Consider the following 18,780-nt stretch of genomic DNA (forward strand, 5'->3'; position numbering starts at 1 on the left):
AATGTTTTCGCCTACTGCGTATTACTAGTAGAATGAAAGCAAAGCGTTCGCTTCTGGGTGATCTAAGACAGCTAGCCACATCATATTTTATTTTTTATTTAATGTAGATCAAAAATCCAATATGTTGGTATCTAGCTTTTATTGAAGTTAGTTTTGATACTAGCCATGTTAGTATCTAGCTTTTATTGAAGTTAATTTTTGAAATAACTTTTTAAAAATGATTAAATATCCGTACCAGAAGGAACCATACCAGCTAACTTTCATTCTCCTGCCTTTTACTCCTCCCTAAAATCCATACTAAGCCACCATATTGCTGAGTAGGTCATTTGGTCAGCAGAGTCTAGTGTCAGGGCAATCATTTAACAGAAACCAGACAACTCGACCTTTTCAGAAAAAAAATAAAACTTCCTAGAAGAAATTATGGTCCATTGTCTTATTTTTATTTCAAATTACTTTATTTTTCTTTTTTAATAAAATATATATAATCTGCTTTGATAAAAAATATATTGATCTCTAGAGTCAATGAAAAGTGAAGTGGTCTTACTGTCTTTTTTTTTTTTAGGGCCACACCTGCAGCATATGGAAGTTTCAGGGCTAGGGGTAGAATTGGAGCTGTAGCCGGCCTATGCCACAGTCACAGCAACACAGAATCCAAGCCTCATCTGTAACCCACACCATAGTTCAGGGCAGCACTGGATACTTAAACCACTGGGCAAGGTCAGGGATCAAACTTGAATCTTCATGGATGCTAGTCAGGTTCATTACTGAGCCACAATGGAAACTCCATGGTGCTACTGTCTTTTAATGATGAATTATTATTATTATTACTTTTTTTTGTTTTGTTTTGTTTTTAGGGCTGCACTTACAGCATATGGAGGTTCCCATGCTAGGGGTCTAATCAGAGCTACAGTTGCTGGCCACAGCCACAGATATAGCAACACCAGATCTGAGCTGAGTCTGTGACCTACACCATAGCTCACAGCAATGCTGGATACTCAACCCATTGAGTGAAGCCAGGGATCAACCCCACAACCTCATGGTTCCTAGTCAGATTTGTTTCTGCTGCACCATGACAGGAACTCCTAAATTTGAATTATTTAATACACATTTTTAGGTCAAATGAAATTAAACTGCAGATATTCTAAGAAAATGAAATTCTTTTTTTTTTGTCTTTTTTTGCCTTTTCTAGGGCCGCTCCCATGGCATATGGAGGTTCCCAGCCTAGGGGCCGAATCGGAGCTGTAGCTGCCGGCCTTACACCACAACCGCAGCAACTCGGGATCCAAGCCACGTCTGCAACCTACGCCATAGCTCATAGCAACGCCAGATCCTTAACCCACTGAGCAAGGCCAGGGATCGAACCCACAACCTCATGGTTCCTAGTCGGATTCGTTAACCACTGAGCCACAATGGGAACTCCGAAGAAAATGAAATTCTTGCAAAAATTTTTTTGCCAGCACTGACTCCTATTGTACTATATAAGGAAAGATATACTTCAATTCTGGTATGAATGTGCTTTCTCACTTCTTTACTGAATTATAAATTTTAATAGCCAACCAAAAAATGTGACAATACAGCAAAATTTAAAAGATATATGTTTTCTCTTGTTGAGGGGTTCTTTGTTTTGTTTTGTTTTTTGTTTTTTTTAAACTTTCATTTACCGCTGTCCCATGCTGATTACTGTTCTCAGGAAATAGCTCAAAAATAAATGTCATTTACTTTATTATTTAATCTAAGAGACATGATCTGGCTTTCATAATTACACCCTTATTGGATCACAGGATGATAGATTGTTTGAAATACCAGTATTTTTAGTTTAATAAATTGAGGAAAAGGAAATAGTCTCTTTTCCATTGTTGGTATTTGTGCTACAAAGTCAACAAGAGGTTGTCAAGTTTGTAAATAATTACTGTGTGGAGCTTTTTGGCTAGAGCAAATTTTTCCATGAGAAATGAAGTTTAAGCATAGATTTAGAATTACAAACCCAGGTAGCATGCATAGATGAACTCCTAGAAGATTTCTTGTTACCTACTTACTTACAGCTAATTATACACATTACAACAAGAAATTCTCAATAAATATTTGAACTAATAATATAAGCTGAACCTTAAGAGTACGTATGACATAAGATAGCTGTAAGGCTTCAGCGTAATTGTACATGATATTGTTTTGTTTGGGATAAAAAACAAAATACTCTTAGATATAAGTTTATTATTATTTTAACCTAAGCATTATCAGTGCTTTCACATTATAGTAGGTCATCTGCACTCACAGATTTAACACTTATCAGTCACTTGAATCTGGAGGGAAAATTAAAAGGTAGGCAATGAAGAAGAACTGATGCACCACACTCTTCCAGGTGCTGAGGGCTCCCCCAATCCATCTAGTGGTAGCTGAGAAAACCTCTAGATTAGCAAGGGTCTGGGCAGGTAGGAGCCATGGTTATCTTTGGGCAGTAATAGGTGAACCACATCAGAGGCCACATGATTGAGCCATGAGACCTACCTTCAAAAAAATGCCAAATCTCAGCACAATCTATTAATGGGACCAGACATTCAGGCTGAAACTGCAACTTAAAAAAATAGGTAAGATTCTTAGATGACTATCTTTCCTAATTTTAATATGGAATGTGCCTGTTTTAAGAAAAAAATAAAACTCTGGCAGAAAAAGACAGGAAAATCACATCTTACCACGATGTTCACACGCTCCCAAGAGATTGATGATGTTTGGGTGGTGTCCAAGTTTACAAAGAACCTCTAGTTCCCCCGCAAAATCCCTGTGGTCGTCCTTGGAAGCATATTCTGGGAAAAAAGTCAAGAGTAATAATCCCTTTCTATTATGCCTCTTCAGAAACAAATGTCCCCTCCCACTCTCCAGAACCTTCAGGTACACTCAGCCACAATTAGGTCTGGAAACCTCATAGAAATCAAAGAGATTATTTGAATGCAGAGTGCTTGGCACTTGGGCCGATACTTCTTTGCTGTTGGGGGCTGTCCTGTATATAGTAGGATCTTTAGCAGTATCTCTAATCTGACCCACTACATACCAATAGCCCAACCAAAAGTATATCTGGACATTGCCAAAAGTTCCCCAAGGGGCAAAAAAATCACCCCTAGTTGAGAATCACTGCTCTCAAGTTTTCTTTTTTAAGCTTTCAAATATCCAGGAAAATGGTTTGATGAAAGATGGAGCTGCCTCCCCTCTTAGACTCTGGCTCTCCCAACTAACTCTACCACTCAGAGACAAACATGCTAAGGAATAAAACCAGAGTTTTAATGAAACATTGCCAGTGTACACACCTTGCTTTGTTATAATTTTATTTTGCTATTTCATAAACCAGTCCTGCTAAAAAACTCATATCCCAATGACATTTTTATATAAGTTGCTTTATAGTTAGAAAACAGTTGCATTTCTTTCTGTTCTCCCCACTACCTCCCCACTGTTCTCCCCACTAGTACTTTGATCAGAGGGAAATCCACTAATCAGGCTGATAGGAAGGCTCTTTGGTTGATGCACAACTGGCTGATCATCCCTAAGTCAGTGATAATGTGCTATGAGTGTTTTTTTAAAGAAATAACAGTGTGGGGAAAGGATGGGAGAGGGGAGCTGGTAGCTTGTGCATGCCTGAATATGCTTAGAAATTATGCAACAGTTCATTTGGGCTAAGAGTATCTGTAAGGCTGACTAGGAGGCAATTCCAAATAGAGTACTCTAATCATACCACAGGAGCCTAAGGATCAATGCCTTGAGAGAATTTTTAAAACAATGCTCTTTATAATTAAGGTGCCCCCTTATATCAGTAAACTGCCCTCCTATGCAAGTATAACTCTTCCTGCAAAAATTTTCTGCCCTGGTGCCATGTTAAGCTATTTTACCTCTTCATACAGACCTGAGATAGATAACCAGCTCAAGTCAGATCCCAATAAAAACTGATGCTACAAAGTTCTATACTCTCTTTCCTCTCAATGTTTTTACTCCTCCATAAAACTCCCTGTGACTAAAGTAGCAAAATGAAAAAGAGATTTCTGGATGCTAAGCAATGGGTATGAGCATGCATATACGTGTGTTTTGAAACATTACTATCTCTAAGCATAAATAATATTGTGTTTGTTTTGTTTTTTGACACAGTGTTTTCTAGCGATGTAGAAAGAAGCAATAGTTTAACAAGACTTAGGGTTAATTATCACCTTCAGCTCAATATGGCAGTCAAAAAGAAGAAAAACCCATCAGCAACCTCACAAAGTCCTATTATATTGCTGCCCAATATTTGTCATAATTACATTGCTGGCTCTAATACACCACTTTTCAAGCCTGTGTGCTGTAAAAATAATAATGCAGGATCATATGATAGTTCTATTTTTAGTTTTTGGAGGAAACTCCATACTGTTTTCCATAGTGGTTTGGGCACCTATTCAGAGAAAACCATACTTTTTTTTTTGTTTTTTTGTTTTTTTTGAAAACCATACTTTGAAAAGATACATGCATCTCAATGTTCATTGCATCACTATTTACAATAGCCAAGACATGGAAACAACCTAAATGTCCATTAACAGAGGAATGGACATACTGGAATATTACTATATTCATATATATATATATATATATATATATATATATATATATATAAAATATATAATATAATATATACACAATGGAATATTACTCGTCCATAAAAAAGAAATAATGCCATCTGCAGCAACATGAATGGACCTAGAAACTATCATGCTAAGTGAAGTTAGAGAGCAAAAGACAAACATCATATGATATCACTTATATGAGGAAAGGATACAAATGAACTTATCTGCAGAACAGAAGTGTCTCAGACTTTGAAAAACTTTTGGCTACCAAAGGGGACAGGTGAGAGGGTGGACGGGATGGACTGGGGGTTTGGGATTGGCATATGCACACTGAGGTATATGGAATGATTGGCCAACAGAGACCTGCTCTATAGCACAGAGAACTCTACCCGGTATTCTGTGATAATCTATGTGAGAAAAGAATCTGAAAGAGAATGGATATGTATATATGTATTACTGGATCACTTTGCTGTATAGCTGAAATCATCATGGCCTTGTAAATTAACTTACTGTAATAAAACTTTTTTAAAAAGTAAAATAGTGCAGCTTCACAGTCAAGCCATGGACAAATTTCCGTTTCACACAGAAGAGGAGATAGCTGGTATGCCAGAGAACTAGTCATTCTGCTCTCTCAGAAGGTCTTATTAAATGAGGAGGCACCAAACAGTCTTGAACACAACCAGAAAACATCTAGTTTTGTGGTTAGATCAATGATTTTCAAACTTGAGTGTACAGAAGAATTACTGAGAAAGTTTAAGAATGAAGATTTTCCCATACCACCCCCAGAAATTTGAATATAGTATAATTTGGGGTGGGAGAAACTCAAGTGCATGCATTTCTAACAATACATCCAGGAATATTGATGAAGATAATCCATGAAGATAGTGGTTTGCAAAGTGTGATTTCCAAATCCTCAGAATCAGTGCCACTTGGGAACTAATTAGAAATGCAAGTTCTCTGGCCCTGTGCCAGATTAACTCGAACAAAAACTGTAGGGTGGGACCCAAGCATCTGTTGTTTAACAAGCCTTCCAGGTGATTCAGATGCCTGCTCAATTTTGAGAACCCCTGCATTAAGAGAAACAATAATGCTCCCCAAAGTTAGCAGTGGATGGTAGAGAATCTGTATTCTCCCATCCCAAGGAATCGAGACAGTGGTGTTTAAATCGCTCATGCTTTCATGTTTACACCCTGACCCTATCACAGTTGCCCTCAAAGGAAACACCACCTTCAGTTGCACTTAACAGCTGTCTCTGACACTGAGCCAATTTTTTGTTTGATGAATATAAGACCTTAGAGGAAATATTCAACAGGAAGTCAAGTTATCCCACCCCCCACCCTAGTGAAATGCAGACTCAATCTGGCCAAGCACTGACCTTTCATCCTCTTGATGGCAGCGTCCATCCTTAACCCATCCTTCTTGATGCGAGCCTTAAGGACCTGGCCAAAATTACCCTCCCCAATCACATCTTGAAATTTGATGTCATTCCAGTCAAGCACTGGATAAATTGTAGGATCTGGGTTGTTTTTGGCCTTCCTGTTCAGGGCCAGAGTTCCTGAGTTGAACTGCACAGCTGGTTCTTCCCTCTAGAGAAATAGCAGGTTTGTGTTAGTTAGGATTTTTCATAATTTTAAGGTACATAATACCTCCTTGTTTATACTCACAATAGGTGGGGAAAAAAAGAAATATTATATCCAATTCTAGAATGAAGAAAGAGATAGGGTTCATCCAACAGGCCCCCTCAAATGAAGTGGCTGCCTTTAGAGCTGCATGGGCACAATTCTGGACTTCACTGGGAAAGCATGCCACAATCGATTAACTATGTCTGCAGAGGTGAGGGAGGGGAGAATAACAGCACGTATGCCACAATATAGCATGTCCCTGACTTAGTCATACTTGAGTTTCCACTCTGCTGTGGAATGAGCAGGTGTTAGTTTTGGTTTGGAAAAGAACTCAGAGATCCATCTGGACCAGTCAACAACATGCCTCTGTAAGAGCTTCCCTAACATCATCTTAGAATATTCTTGGCTCTTACTCAGTTTCTTCTACTTGTTCTAAAGCTCAGAATCTCTCAAGCCCATGCTGGTGAAGACCTTGGCCCCAGGATGACTAATGTTGAGAGCATAGCTCAACACAGTACCTGCTTTTCTCCTGAGTTTAAGTGGCTACTTATGGTATCATGACAAAGCACCAGTACCATGACCAGCTCCAGAACTCTCAACCCCCTTGTCTCTCCAGTGACAGCCTGAATTGAGCCACTTCTGTCAAAGAGTTAGATTACACTTTCCTTGTCCTCCACTGGAGGTAATCTCAGGGACTCATGTAGATGAAGTTATATACCTCACTTGGAATATGTAATTGTACTCACTGTTTTATATACTTAATAAAGCTGGGTATAGATTAATTTTACAGAGCTTGAAACCACAAACAAGAGGAATATTCAGGCTATAGTATATCAAAGGGCTCAGATGGTGTGGCTATAGGTAAAGTATGAATTTGTAAACCTTTGTTACTGGCCAAAGTTCCTAGATGAAAGAAGGAGGCAGTTCCAAGTGCCATGAACTATGGTTGCAGACTGAAGGTACACAGGAATGGAGATATACATGAATATATATATATATATATATATATATATATATATATATATATATATATATAATTCACATGTAACTGAGGGATAATAGGGTTGACCTAACACTAGGATGACTATTCTCTTTTTGATGGGCAGTAGTCCTGCTTTAGGCTTGGTTTCCTGCATAATTTTTTTTTTTTTTTAGGGTCACACCTGCGGTACGTGGAGGTTCTCAGGCTAGGGGTCCAATCGGAGCTACAACTGCCAACCTACACCAGAGCCACAGCAATACCAGATCCAAGCTATGTCTGCGACCTACACCACAGCTAATGGCAATGCCAGATCCTTAAGTGAGCGAGGTCAGGGATCGAACCTGCATCCACATGGATCCTAGTCAGGTTCGTTAACTGCTGGGCCATGACAGGAACTCCTCCTGCATAATTGTTAAGAGCAACTTCTTCACTCTCAGAATTGTTCCAATTTGGACAAGAAATTGTATTATAGTCATGCTAGTTGTCTCCCACTTCATAATGAAAGACAAAGAAAAGATGAAACTTGCCTAAGCGAAGTATCTGCTTTACAAGTAAATTTTCTGGCCCACATCTTTAAAATGAAGATACAGCAAATATGCGGACTTGCATTTAGTAGCTACTAGGAAGATGAGACACTACCACATTTTGGAAGGCTTGGGCCATTCTCCTTTGGACATTTGCCCTCTTCAACTGCAACATGATCAGAAAGGCCAAGAGCACTGTCAGGCAGGTCATTCCCGCTGAGCCAAGGATGGCTATAAGTAGCATCTTCCCACCTCCAAGGTCTGCTGGTACTGTGCAGGAGAACATGAGAGAAGGTTAGTCTAGGTAGAGAGACAGGCCAAGACTATCTGCAGGAGAAGTCACAGTGTAATGGCAATGTAACGGCAGCCTGAGCCCTGCCACCTAACGGCTAGGTGACTGTGGGCTACTCATTCAATTTTAGGAAGTCAGTGAAGATGAGTCGGATTCACAGGGCTGTTATAAGTTCAAGGAAATGTGCAAAGGGGCTTTTCAAATGGCAACATGCTAATCATTTGTTGTTCTTTGTTCAACTTTCACTTCCAAGTAGAGGCCCAAGCAGAAGAATATTACCAAATAACAGTGAGAATGACTAACTACATCTATGATTTTGGGAAAGTGACTAAACCTTCCTGAACAATTTCTCTACCTAGAAAAGCTTTAAAGTTTATGCTACTAAGAGCATAGAGTCTGTAGGATATTTTGTTTTGCTTTTTTCCTGTTTTAAAGAGCTGATGGATAAAAACTGAGAATCTCATTGGGAGAAGGAAGGAAAGAAGAGAAAGAATAGAAAAATCATTAAATTTAGGACTCAGTTAAATCAACTATTAAAGACAGTGGTATAATCCTTCCACTTCTTTCCCTTTTTTAAATTCAAATAAAATTAAATTCAATTATTTTTATGAAAAACAGCATGTATAGCAATCATCCCAGACATGGGATCAATAAAGAGATGTCTGAAATAGAATGGTAAGGGTTTTTTAGTTTTGTTACATCTTATTTTTTAATTTTTCTCTTTGTATTTTATTAAGAGCTTGTATTTAGGACTTGTATATGTTTACCAAAACATAAGTAACTATAGAAATGATGCATTTATTAAGAATGTCATCTGAAACCTATGATTCTCTATAATTGACAGACATTTCTCAGACATTTCAAAAATGTTCCAAAGAATTAGTATTGAAAACAGAGTTAATTCGATTTTAATTTGTAAGCCCTACCTATCCTTCAAGAGGACCAAGAAATTTTTAGTGCTATAAGATTTTCTGTAAAAATGCCCTGGTCTGAATTAAAAATTTGCAAAAATCACTGTTTCCCTCTAATGTTTCTCTGTCTCCATTCCCTTGTATAAGCTGTACAGTGCAGAGGGCCAGGCGGTACAATTTCAGACACATCTCGAAGGATAGGAGCTATCCCAGGGTCCTTGTTCTCTAATTATGTTCAACAGGTTTTATCAAGCCCAACTGCTAGAGAAGTCTAAGAGGTACAGCCCTCCAGTTATGAAATAAATAAACCCCTGGGACATAATAAACAACATAAGGAATATGGTCAATAATATTGTAATAACTTTGTGTGGAGAAAGATGATTACTAGTGGTAATCATTTCATAATATATGCAAATGTCAAATCACTACGTAGATACCTGAAACTAATAATATTGTACATCAACTATATTTCAGTTTTTAAAAATCACAAACATTTGGCCCAGTGCAAGGTGCTTGGCACTTTGAGGGATCTCCACCTCAAAGAGCTAATTCTCCCTGGGGTGGGGGTTGGTGGTGGATGTGGAGACATCATGACCTGGATCTGAAAAGTAAAAGAAAACTAGGGATATCACAGTGTCATCTAAGCTAAAAAACAAGTTCATGTTGAGAAATAATGGAGCTTGGTTCCTGGCATCTCCCACTAAAGCACCTTGCAGACCTGCCTCCACTAAGCAGGTTCCATATTCTTCTTTCTCCACAGGATCAAATTCAGATGCCTCAGAGCTTCAACTGCTGGATGGGGAGTTCTGATGGGCTAGACTCATCTACAGTTTAATGATAGAAAATGGATCAGCAGAGTATCCCTCCAAGGGATATTTTCATTTCAAGGACATCTTAGAGATGGTGACATCTATTAGGATAAGCTGATTATGTCACATGATACTAATATGGGATAAATATCTTAAAACAGTGAGGCTTTTCTGATAATCTCCAGAAATAATTCTATGTAAACATCTGTCCACTCTACCAACCTTGAGATTCAGAAAGAGTCATCAGTTCAAGAGAAGAGGTTGGATTGCTTGACCCTATGTTGTTCTCTGCAAAGATGTCCACTTGGTAAGCTGTTTCAGGCTCTAGACCCTTGAGCTGATACTGGGTAATGGTGGCATTCTTGATCTTCACATCAATGTGCTGGTCTTCATTTTTGCCCTGTACCTTGTAACGGATGATGACAGAAGAAATGGAATAGCCATCCAAGATTGTCCAAGAGATCACGGCCGAGGAGTCTGTGACATTGGAAATCTTGATGTTTTCTGGTTGAGGAGGGAGAACTAGAAATTGTAAGACAAACAGGCAATATTTTATTTAAGGTATATTACCATCGCTCAGGTTATTATGTTTTTTTACTTTTTTTTTTTTTTTTTTTTTTTTTAGGGCCGCACTCGTGGCACATGGAGGTTCCCAGGCTAGGAGTCGATTAGAGCTGCAGCTGCCAGCCTACACCACAGCAACAGAAATACCAGATCCAAGCCATGATTTACAATGTTGGGCCAATTCAGGATTTTTTTTAAATGATTAAGTCATCCCTAAACACTGACAAAACACTTGAGACTTCCACATATTTTTGATCAAGAAGAGAGTGGCTGGAGAAACACTAAGCCAGCTGCACACCTGTTCCTGGGGAATTGGAGTCCCAGCTGCCGAGAGAATCTCAGACTTTGGAGACTGACAAGAGAGCAGGATCCCAGCAGATGTGATACTGGTGTGACCCAGAAATACCTAGTTTTTCCAAGGACTCCCAAATGCATAGACATGGTTCAAATGCAGTGAATAAAATAGAGCTCTCAGAGTTCCTGTTGTAGCTCAGCAGTTAAGGAACCCAAGCAGTATACATGAGGATGTGGGTTCGATCCCTGGCCTCATTCAGTGGGTTAAGGATCTGGCCTTACCCTGAGCTGTGGTGTAGGTTGCAGATGCAGCTCGGATCCCATGTTGCTATGGCTGTAGTGTAGGCCAGCAGCTACTGCTCTGATTTGACCCCTAGCCTGGCAACATCCATATGCCACAGATGCAGCTCTAAAAAGACAAAAAAAAAAAATAGATCTCTCTGGTTCAGGATGAAAAAGCTTTCAATGCTACATAGAAACCCAAGTAGTTCCAACTAATTTTTAATGAACAATATGAAATTTTTTTAAAAAGCCTGAACTGAAGAATGTTTTGAAAGAAACATTGTTTTATTAATCTCCAGTATAGATTGTTACTCCAAGAATTGTCTGTTTTGAAGATTTTTCAAAGTTCTTTGGCTTTTAAGATTTTTTGAGATAATTGAATAGGCTTTTTAAAGATAATTAGATAGCCATTTTAAGACCTCTCTAATTAATCATCATCTTTGTGCATATAGATACATGACAATCCTGAAAACAGTCCTATAACACATTCAACAAGCCCTAGAAAACTTTATTCATGCTATTCATTTATATAATAAATAACTCTATGGAAACCATTATACTCTAACTTAAAAAAGAAAGGAAAGGTAATTTTTACCCAGTCCTGCATGAATTATAAACCCAAATTCGTGGAACTTCCGTATATATTATAGGTCACTAAAATGATTTGATGTGTTGGTGGGGGAGGCATTAATGGGCCTCTATTCACAAGTGCCTTTTATGATTTCTAAGAAACACTCTTGAAGTGATGAGAGCTAAGTCCAAATGGCAGCAGCCACCTGTCATTCAGGCAAAGCTGGGACAGCAAGAGTTACTCACTGTCACTAAGGGTCCAAGCGACGAGATCTTCACTCCACTCCCCCTGGGCCTTGGTGTTGACTCTGGCTCGGACAATGTACTTTTCCCTAGGGTGCAAATTGTTCAGTAACACTGAAGTCAAGTTGCCTGGCACTTTAATATTCTGCTGATCACTATTCACTTGTACAGACCTCCTCTCAACTTCAACATAAAAGTCATCTTCCGAGATTGGAAATATTGGTTGCCAGGTCAAATTTAGAGTGGTCTGACTTTTTGGTAGGAGACTGAGACCTCTTGGAGGAGGAAGACCTAGGAGAAACCAGAAAGATCATTATTTTTATGTAGATAACAACAATCCGAAAGGACAGCTTTATAGAATAACCTTGGCTTCTAGAATAATATACATTTCACAAGCTATCAAAAAAATACGTGCTAGCTGCCATATAATAATTTTTTTCCTACCAAAACAGCAAAGCTTTAAAATATTCTAGTATGTAGTTTGAGTAACTGTAATAGAGGAATACAACCCCTTTGAATGGTAAGTTGGAAATATTTTTCAAGAGCCCTAGAAATGACTCTATACTTCAGCCATGTAATCTGACTACCAGGGATTTATCCAGAAGAAATAACCTAAAGGAAGAGAAAAAGGGTAAGTGCATGAAGATATCCATTACAACATTATTTATAATAACAAACAATCATAAGAAACCTAAGTGCTCAAAATAAGGAAACACTTTAATAAACTATGATGTAGCCATCCAAGGGATTGGGATAGATAATTGGGAAAAGTACAGAAGTCCCTCCCTCGAAAAATGATAAGACATGAGAAAAAATTCTGAAACTTTGTAAAAATCATGTCTACAATTGGTGAAATAAGAAAGAAACTGATAAAAAATAGAAACACTGGATTCATCACGGTTGTGGGCTTGTAAGTGAATATTTGGTGTTTCTGTTCCCATTTTGTGCAATACATTTTAAAGTAATTTTAGAGTTACTTCCCCTTAGCAAGAACAATTGCAGACATTATAACACTATGATGGCAGGGCCAGGCCTAGAACTGCTCACATTAAGGTTTGGCTATGACCACATGCTGTCTGGCCATAAGTATCCACAAGAACCTGGGCTACCAGAGAGGTAACTGAATGGAAACAATATAGGTTTTGAAATCAAAGATGCAGGAGCATGCCTCTTTAGTTTTGTGACCTTGGGAAATTTTTATAACCTCTCCAATTTACATGTAACGTGAAATGAAAATACTCAACTTCTAGACTCAGAAGGAGAAATGAGATAATGCAGGTGAAATTGCCTGGAAGGGGTTAGGGGCTTTAATGTCTTCCAGGCATTTTCTAGGAAATGCTGAATTTCCTCCCTTCCTCCATTCCTTCCTTCCTTCCTACCTTCCTTATTCCTTCCTTCCTAAGCTGTTTTATCTTGTGTCAGTGGACAGTGGAGGAATCTATAAGTTTTCAACTAATAATAGTACATTGGTATTTTAAACTCCAGATATAAAGTATTTTCAAAACATAGACTAAGGACCCTCTACTCATGCATTCTCAGGAGGGATATTATTGCCAATAATGGGGCAAAAACTGGTTCTTGGGGTGTGAGAAAATTTTAGATAGTATAGTGTTTTTTGAAGAGCTGCAGTATATACACAGATCTTTGATTATTACAATTCATGTCAGAAGATTTCTTCTTAAAGATAAAATATCTAAAAAATCTCTTTGGGGTGATAATTTAAAAATGAAAAGGAACTTGGTTAGAAGTGAGTGGAAGGATCTGTTTCTACCCATCTCACTGGCCAGTTCTGGATGCTCTGAGACCAAGGAGAACCAGAAGTCAGGACCTGCCACCAGCCTGGAATTATGCTAAATGTCTTACTGGTCTTTTGTCCAGTAAGACATTTAGAGATGTGGTAAATTTAGAGATGTGGTATCACTTCGTTTTGCTCTTCTCGAAAGTTTAATTTCCAAAATAGGCCACCTGGAATTGGTAGACAGGCTTACAATGGCACAGCAGAATGGAGGGTTGATGGTTTGGAGCAATTGTGTGAACCTTATAAGCCTGTGCCTGGTACAGAGGAGTAACCCCCTAAATGATAATTTCCCTTCTTCCTTCCTTTTGGGAACATGACTTTCCCTTCTCCCTTCCCTACCTGCCCTCTTTCTGCCATGTGTTCAGAGTGTGTTCTCTTCCCTCCTCTCCTGGCCTCCCTGGCCTTTACCACTCAATCAACACACTTATACTGTTGTGCAGCTGCCAAGTGAATTTAAAAACAAACATCAGCAAAATTCAAATGATGGGAAAAGATGAACCTTCAAGAATTCCCTTCCCACCCACCTCTGAGAACTACTTTGAAATATTCCAAGAGACCTCTAAACACATCCTGGTTGGAACATATTCCGAGGGCTGAAGAGAGCACACCGTGGGTCTGTAAAGTGTTTTATGTTCTGTTCCATAAATACTTTCCAGCTGAGTCAGATTATAGCCTTCCCCTTTTGATTCATCAGCACTGATCTAAGAGAGAATTAACTACCATTTGCCTTTTAGCAGCAACTTGGATGATAGTCATGCAGATTCCTTTATCCTCTCATATTCAGTTTCTAGTGTTATTCTTTGTATTTACTACCTGGTGGGTTTCCAGGAAGCCCTTTTTTACTTGTGCAATGCTTCTACAAGCATCAGAAGAGCTTCTGAGTTTTATTTGGCTCTTTAAAGATGCTACTGGTGAGATGAACACTAGGTGGAGGGTATAGAGGGGAGAGTCTCTGTTAGGGATGCAGAGCTCCTGAGGAAGAGCTTGATACTCTTCCTAGTTTCTCACTAAATCATTCCATTTCCTTCTGCCTTTAGTAAATGGACTAAAAATAGGAAAATTCATCAATTCAGATAAGGATATGGTGGCTTTGAGCTCCCAGGTAAATATAATAAATGGAGAAACAATAATATCAAGTGGGAAGATCTGGTATGGTGATGTACCTGATCCATTAAGTACTTGTAACTCTACTTTTCAATCTATAAAATGGGGATGATGATAATTCTAAGAATTAAATAGACATGAACTTCAAACTATAAAGTTTCAAGGAGACAGTAACAGAATGGTTATATACAGTGAACACCAGAACACCAAAAAGAAATTTACAAGGGATCCAAGTGTTTCAGAGGAGGGGACCCTGGTAGTAGAAAGCTGGAGCCCAGTCAGCACTAAGAAAATTTCACACATTCAAAGGCTCATCGAGTAACACGGTAAAAGACAAATAGCTATTGATTAACATTGATCCATCAAGAAATATTGCTACATATATTACTTAGAATGTGTTGACCCAGGACCAGCAGCATCAAGCATATCTTGGGAACTTATTAGAAATGCAGATTCTTGAGCCCCCACCCTTACCATAAATCTACTGAATCTAAAGCTCTGGAGTTGGGGCCAAAAATCCAGTTTTAACAGGTGATGCAGGCAATTCTGATGGACACTAATGTTTGAGAACCACTGATTTAGAAACATGGAAGTATATATTAAACGGCTCAAGGAGGTAAAAGCAGCTGTCTGGAGGAAGCAGATAGGGAGGTGGAGGAATAAAGCAGAGGACATCTATTCTTTAGGTAAAAGCCTTTCATTTCTATTTGATGTTTTCACTATGTGTGTGAATTACTTTGAAAAAATAGAAATTATTTTTTAAAATAAATAAACTGGGATTTCTGAAATACATATGGACAAGAGCCTGGCCTGGGCCGTTGAGATGGAAACAGGAAGCTGGTGGTAAGAGTCAGGAGCCAAGCAAGATTGAGAACAGTTTGCTACTAAGTTAATCCCACTCCTAAGGGATGTCCTGGACTTCCTGAAGGCTCATCTGCTTCCTTCTCTGTCCCTGTGGATTGCTGCAGATCCCCTCCCTCCAGGGAGACAGACAAGGAGTACAGCCCAAATAAAGGACCAGTTTGGCTCCCAGTTGCTAGCTTTCCTGTCACTTTCCCACCCATTCAAAAGCCAACTCCTTCCACCACAATCCCAACCCACCCACTCACCCACCACCACCCTTCCTGGTCTTCCTTCCTCTTTCCCCTTCCTCCCCCACCCACCCAGCTTCTGAATAAATGCCTGTTTGCTTCAACTGACCGATAGAAGCTGTTGTGAACCGCCTTACGGGTCCAGGATGCCCTTCTCCGCCCTCTCCACGCCGGACCAGCTGCACGCAGAGCTCATATTCTGTTCGAGGTTCCAAATAGTTGAGGGTAACAATCTCACTTGTCACTGAGAAGAGAGAAAGTCCAGGAAACTTAAGTTGGCAATATTTTACATTCTTTAAACTGGAATGTTGTTATTGTGATGTGAATGAATGTTTGGTTTTAAAAATACAACGTCTGAGTGAAACAGAGAGACAAATCCATCCTCAGGGACCTCAGTGTTCCTAACATAAGGAAAATAAGGCTTTTCATGTAAGTATCACTGTGGCATTTATACATTTCTACTAGTGTTTTTGTCTTTTCAGTTGTAGAGTAAAACCACACAAATCTTCAACTATATAGAATACCCATCAGATTAAGGGGGGAAAATTCAATTAAAATAATAGAATTTAACTTCTACTTTCAAGAAGTACACACAGTGATTGCAATCTCACAAGAGATGAGACTCCTTTAAAAGTTTGCTTGCAATGACCAGACAAGAAATTTGTAATAGTCATGTCATAACAAATTAAGGGTTCTGAAGTCCTTGAAAATAGATCCCATGCTTCTTTTCTCCTTAGCTATTTGCTTTGCTAGATTCTGTTTTTTTCCAGAATCTGTTTGTGTGATTATTTAATGTCAGATATTAAAAATATACAAAAGCATATTTTTGCCTTACCATAAGATAAATTCCCAGCTGGTAAGAAAAAATATTGGGCTGTGTTTAATAGTTCTTAGAAGACCACTTTTGTGGATGTCCACAAAGAAATAATGTATATTTTTTTAAATCTGCTTTTAAAAAAGACCTAGCCATTGATGCTGGAAACAGCAATCCAGCAATTCAGGCTTAATGTTGCTGAAATTCTGAATTTTAGCTGAGTCTTCAAAAGAAAATGAAGAACTCAGTAATAATACTATGACTTTATTCAATGTACCCAGGTCAGCTAGTGTTATTAAGCCCAATCCCCTCCTTTTCTTCTTTTCTGTAACTTCCTTGATTGTCTGCATCTCGTGGGAAAAGGGTCCTTTATAAGAAATCACAGGCACAGTGAGACTAAAGTCCTGGTGAAAGGATACCTGTTCCCTACAAGCATGACAGTATAGATCTCACTACAAGATGGCATAATTAACTCAGGATGGCCAACTGATGGTACTCAGCTTTCTTTTTAAAAACTGTGATTTTATATCGTCATCTAAGAAACAGAACTGTAATTTATGTTTCAAAATAAATTTAACTAACAAATAAATAAATTTAACTATTTTCATGAACTTCTGACATTTTATCACATTTGGGTTTTTTCCTTCCAAAAAGTTAAGGGAGGAGCATGTAACTCTGTTTGCCTATACCTTCTCCTCCCTCTCCCTCAGTTCAGTCTGCCACAGCCCAAACTTTCAGGACCAAATTCCTCTTAAAATCTCTAAGTTAAGAGCTTGAAGGCAGGGCAAGACTCAAATGAGGAAAAGAATAAACAACCTGATACAGTAGCAACAATCACCTCTCAGATGTAAGCAGATTAAGTCTCTGCCTTTCCAGAGGACTTTGGACTTTCCTTCCTTTTGCCATATTCATGACATAAATGTGTATCTTTCACCATGACCAAGCAAGATAGAGTAAGACCATGATTGGAGAGCCAGGGAAGCCTGGAAAGGAAATATTAATGTAGATAGCAACTGCTAACACAGACTGGCTCTGTGTCCATATTATGTCATCCCTTCCAGAAAGGTAGCCCCAGAGCTCAGAGGACCTCCCCACTCTCTCCTGAATACTCTGAAATCCACCACTACAGCCCCCACCTTGGGAGAGAAGATTTCTATATTAGGGAAAAAAGTTTTTTTCCTGGTTCCCCACATGCAGCTGGTGCCATTCCTTTCCAAATCTTACCTTGAATATGCCGCCAAGCCTCATAATGATTAACAGGTTTGTATAGAAGCTTCTTGGATTTGATTGGTCCATCCCCAAAGTAAGGCTCAGAGCTTATGTTGATGACAGCAAAGTTATGTCCAGTGTCAATCACATTTGGGGCATTCAAGGGCTTTGGAAGAACTAAATAAAAGGTCAAGAATCAGATCAGTCCTTACACTCTGGGATTTTACTTCCCCAGATGAGGGTAAAGGATTAGTGCCTTTACACTTCCAACAAAGCCCTCTTCAGTTCTCTGCTCAGATTCAATGAAGTTACCTGCTCTGTGCACTCTTGGCTTTGCTATTGCCCTTCCAACCCACCATTCACAAGAAACTCTCATAAAATATGAGCACTCTTCTGTTCACAACATTTTAATGGGTTCCCATTACATTTAGAATAAAATCTAAAATTCATACCATGATTTGCCAAGCCTTGCATGAGAGAGACACTACCTTCTCTTCAGCTTCCTCTTCCCCTCTCCCAATACCCACCCTAGTCCCAGTGACTGTTCTGTTTATTCAACTAACAATGCACCAAACTCCTTTTCATCTCAGGTTCTTTGTTGATGATGCTGTTATTCTTCAAAGATTGCTCCAGACCTTCCACTACTCTGCAGTTAACACTTACTCATCATTCAGCTTTCAACTCTGATGTGACTTCTTCGCAGGGGTTATCCCAGAACCTTGGTTAGGCTCTTATGTTATACGCTTTCACAGAACTTTTTTCCTTCACTGCAAGTTCTGGTTTTAAAGAAAAGTGTGTCTTGTCAGGCTGTCCATGGCCCTATTCACTCAATTATGGAAGTAGCCCAACTTGCTCTTTGCTTGCTTTGAGTCTTATTGAACTACCATGAATCACAGATCCACCAGAATCCTGTGCTTATGGGGCATTGAGAACACTTATGAGAATGAGGTGGCCAAGAAAAGAGGCAGATATATATTTATTGAATCTATCTCTTCTGTTCATGCACACTGTGTCACTGGACTTTACTTCCAAATTTCAAAGATAAAATTTCAAATTGAAGACAAGAAAACCTTAATATAAGTGCAGGGCCTTGT

At 38.9% G+C, this 18,780-nt stretch overlaps 1 protein-coding gene across 4 annotated transcripts in view; it reads right to left on the bottom strand.

Moving 5' to 3' along the window:
* Positions 1-18,780, bottom strand: part of TEK (TEK receptor tyrosine kinase) — a 118,101-nt gene that overhangs the window by 11,770 nt on the left and 87,551 nt on the right. For 2 of the 4 annotated variants that reach the window (XM_047767537.1, XM_047767535.1), the window contains 7 exons: positions 17,702-17,863; positions 15,773-15,907; positions 11,674-11,961; positions 9,940-10,239; positions 7,821-7,975; positions 5,953-6,163; positions 2,691-2,801 (listed from right to left, as the gene is read on the bottom strand). In XM_047767537.1, coding sequence (XP_047623493.1) covers positions 2,691-2,801; positions 5,953-6,163; positions 7,821-7,975; positions 9,940-10,239; positions 11,674-11,961; positions 15,773-15,907; positions 17,702-17,863 — 1,362 coding nt within the window. The remainder of the gene's footprint in view (positions 1-2,690; positions 2,802-5,952; positions 6,164-7,820; positions 7,976-9,939; positions 10,240-11,673; positions 11,962-15,772; positions 15,908-17,701; positions 17,864-18,780) is intronic. The other 2 variants (XM_047767538.1, XM_047767536.1) reach the window with 1 other exon arrangement.

The sequence above is a fragment of the Phacochoerus africanus genome, chromosome 2 (genome assembly GCF_016906955.1).
Source record: "Phacochoerus africanus isolate WHEZ1 chromosome 2, ROS_Pafr_v1, whole genome shotgun sequence".
Taxonomy (NCBI): Eukaryota; Metazoa; Chordata; class Mammalia; order Artiodactyla; family Suidae; genus Phacochoerus; species Phacochoerus africanus.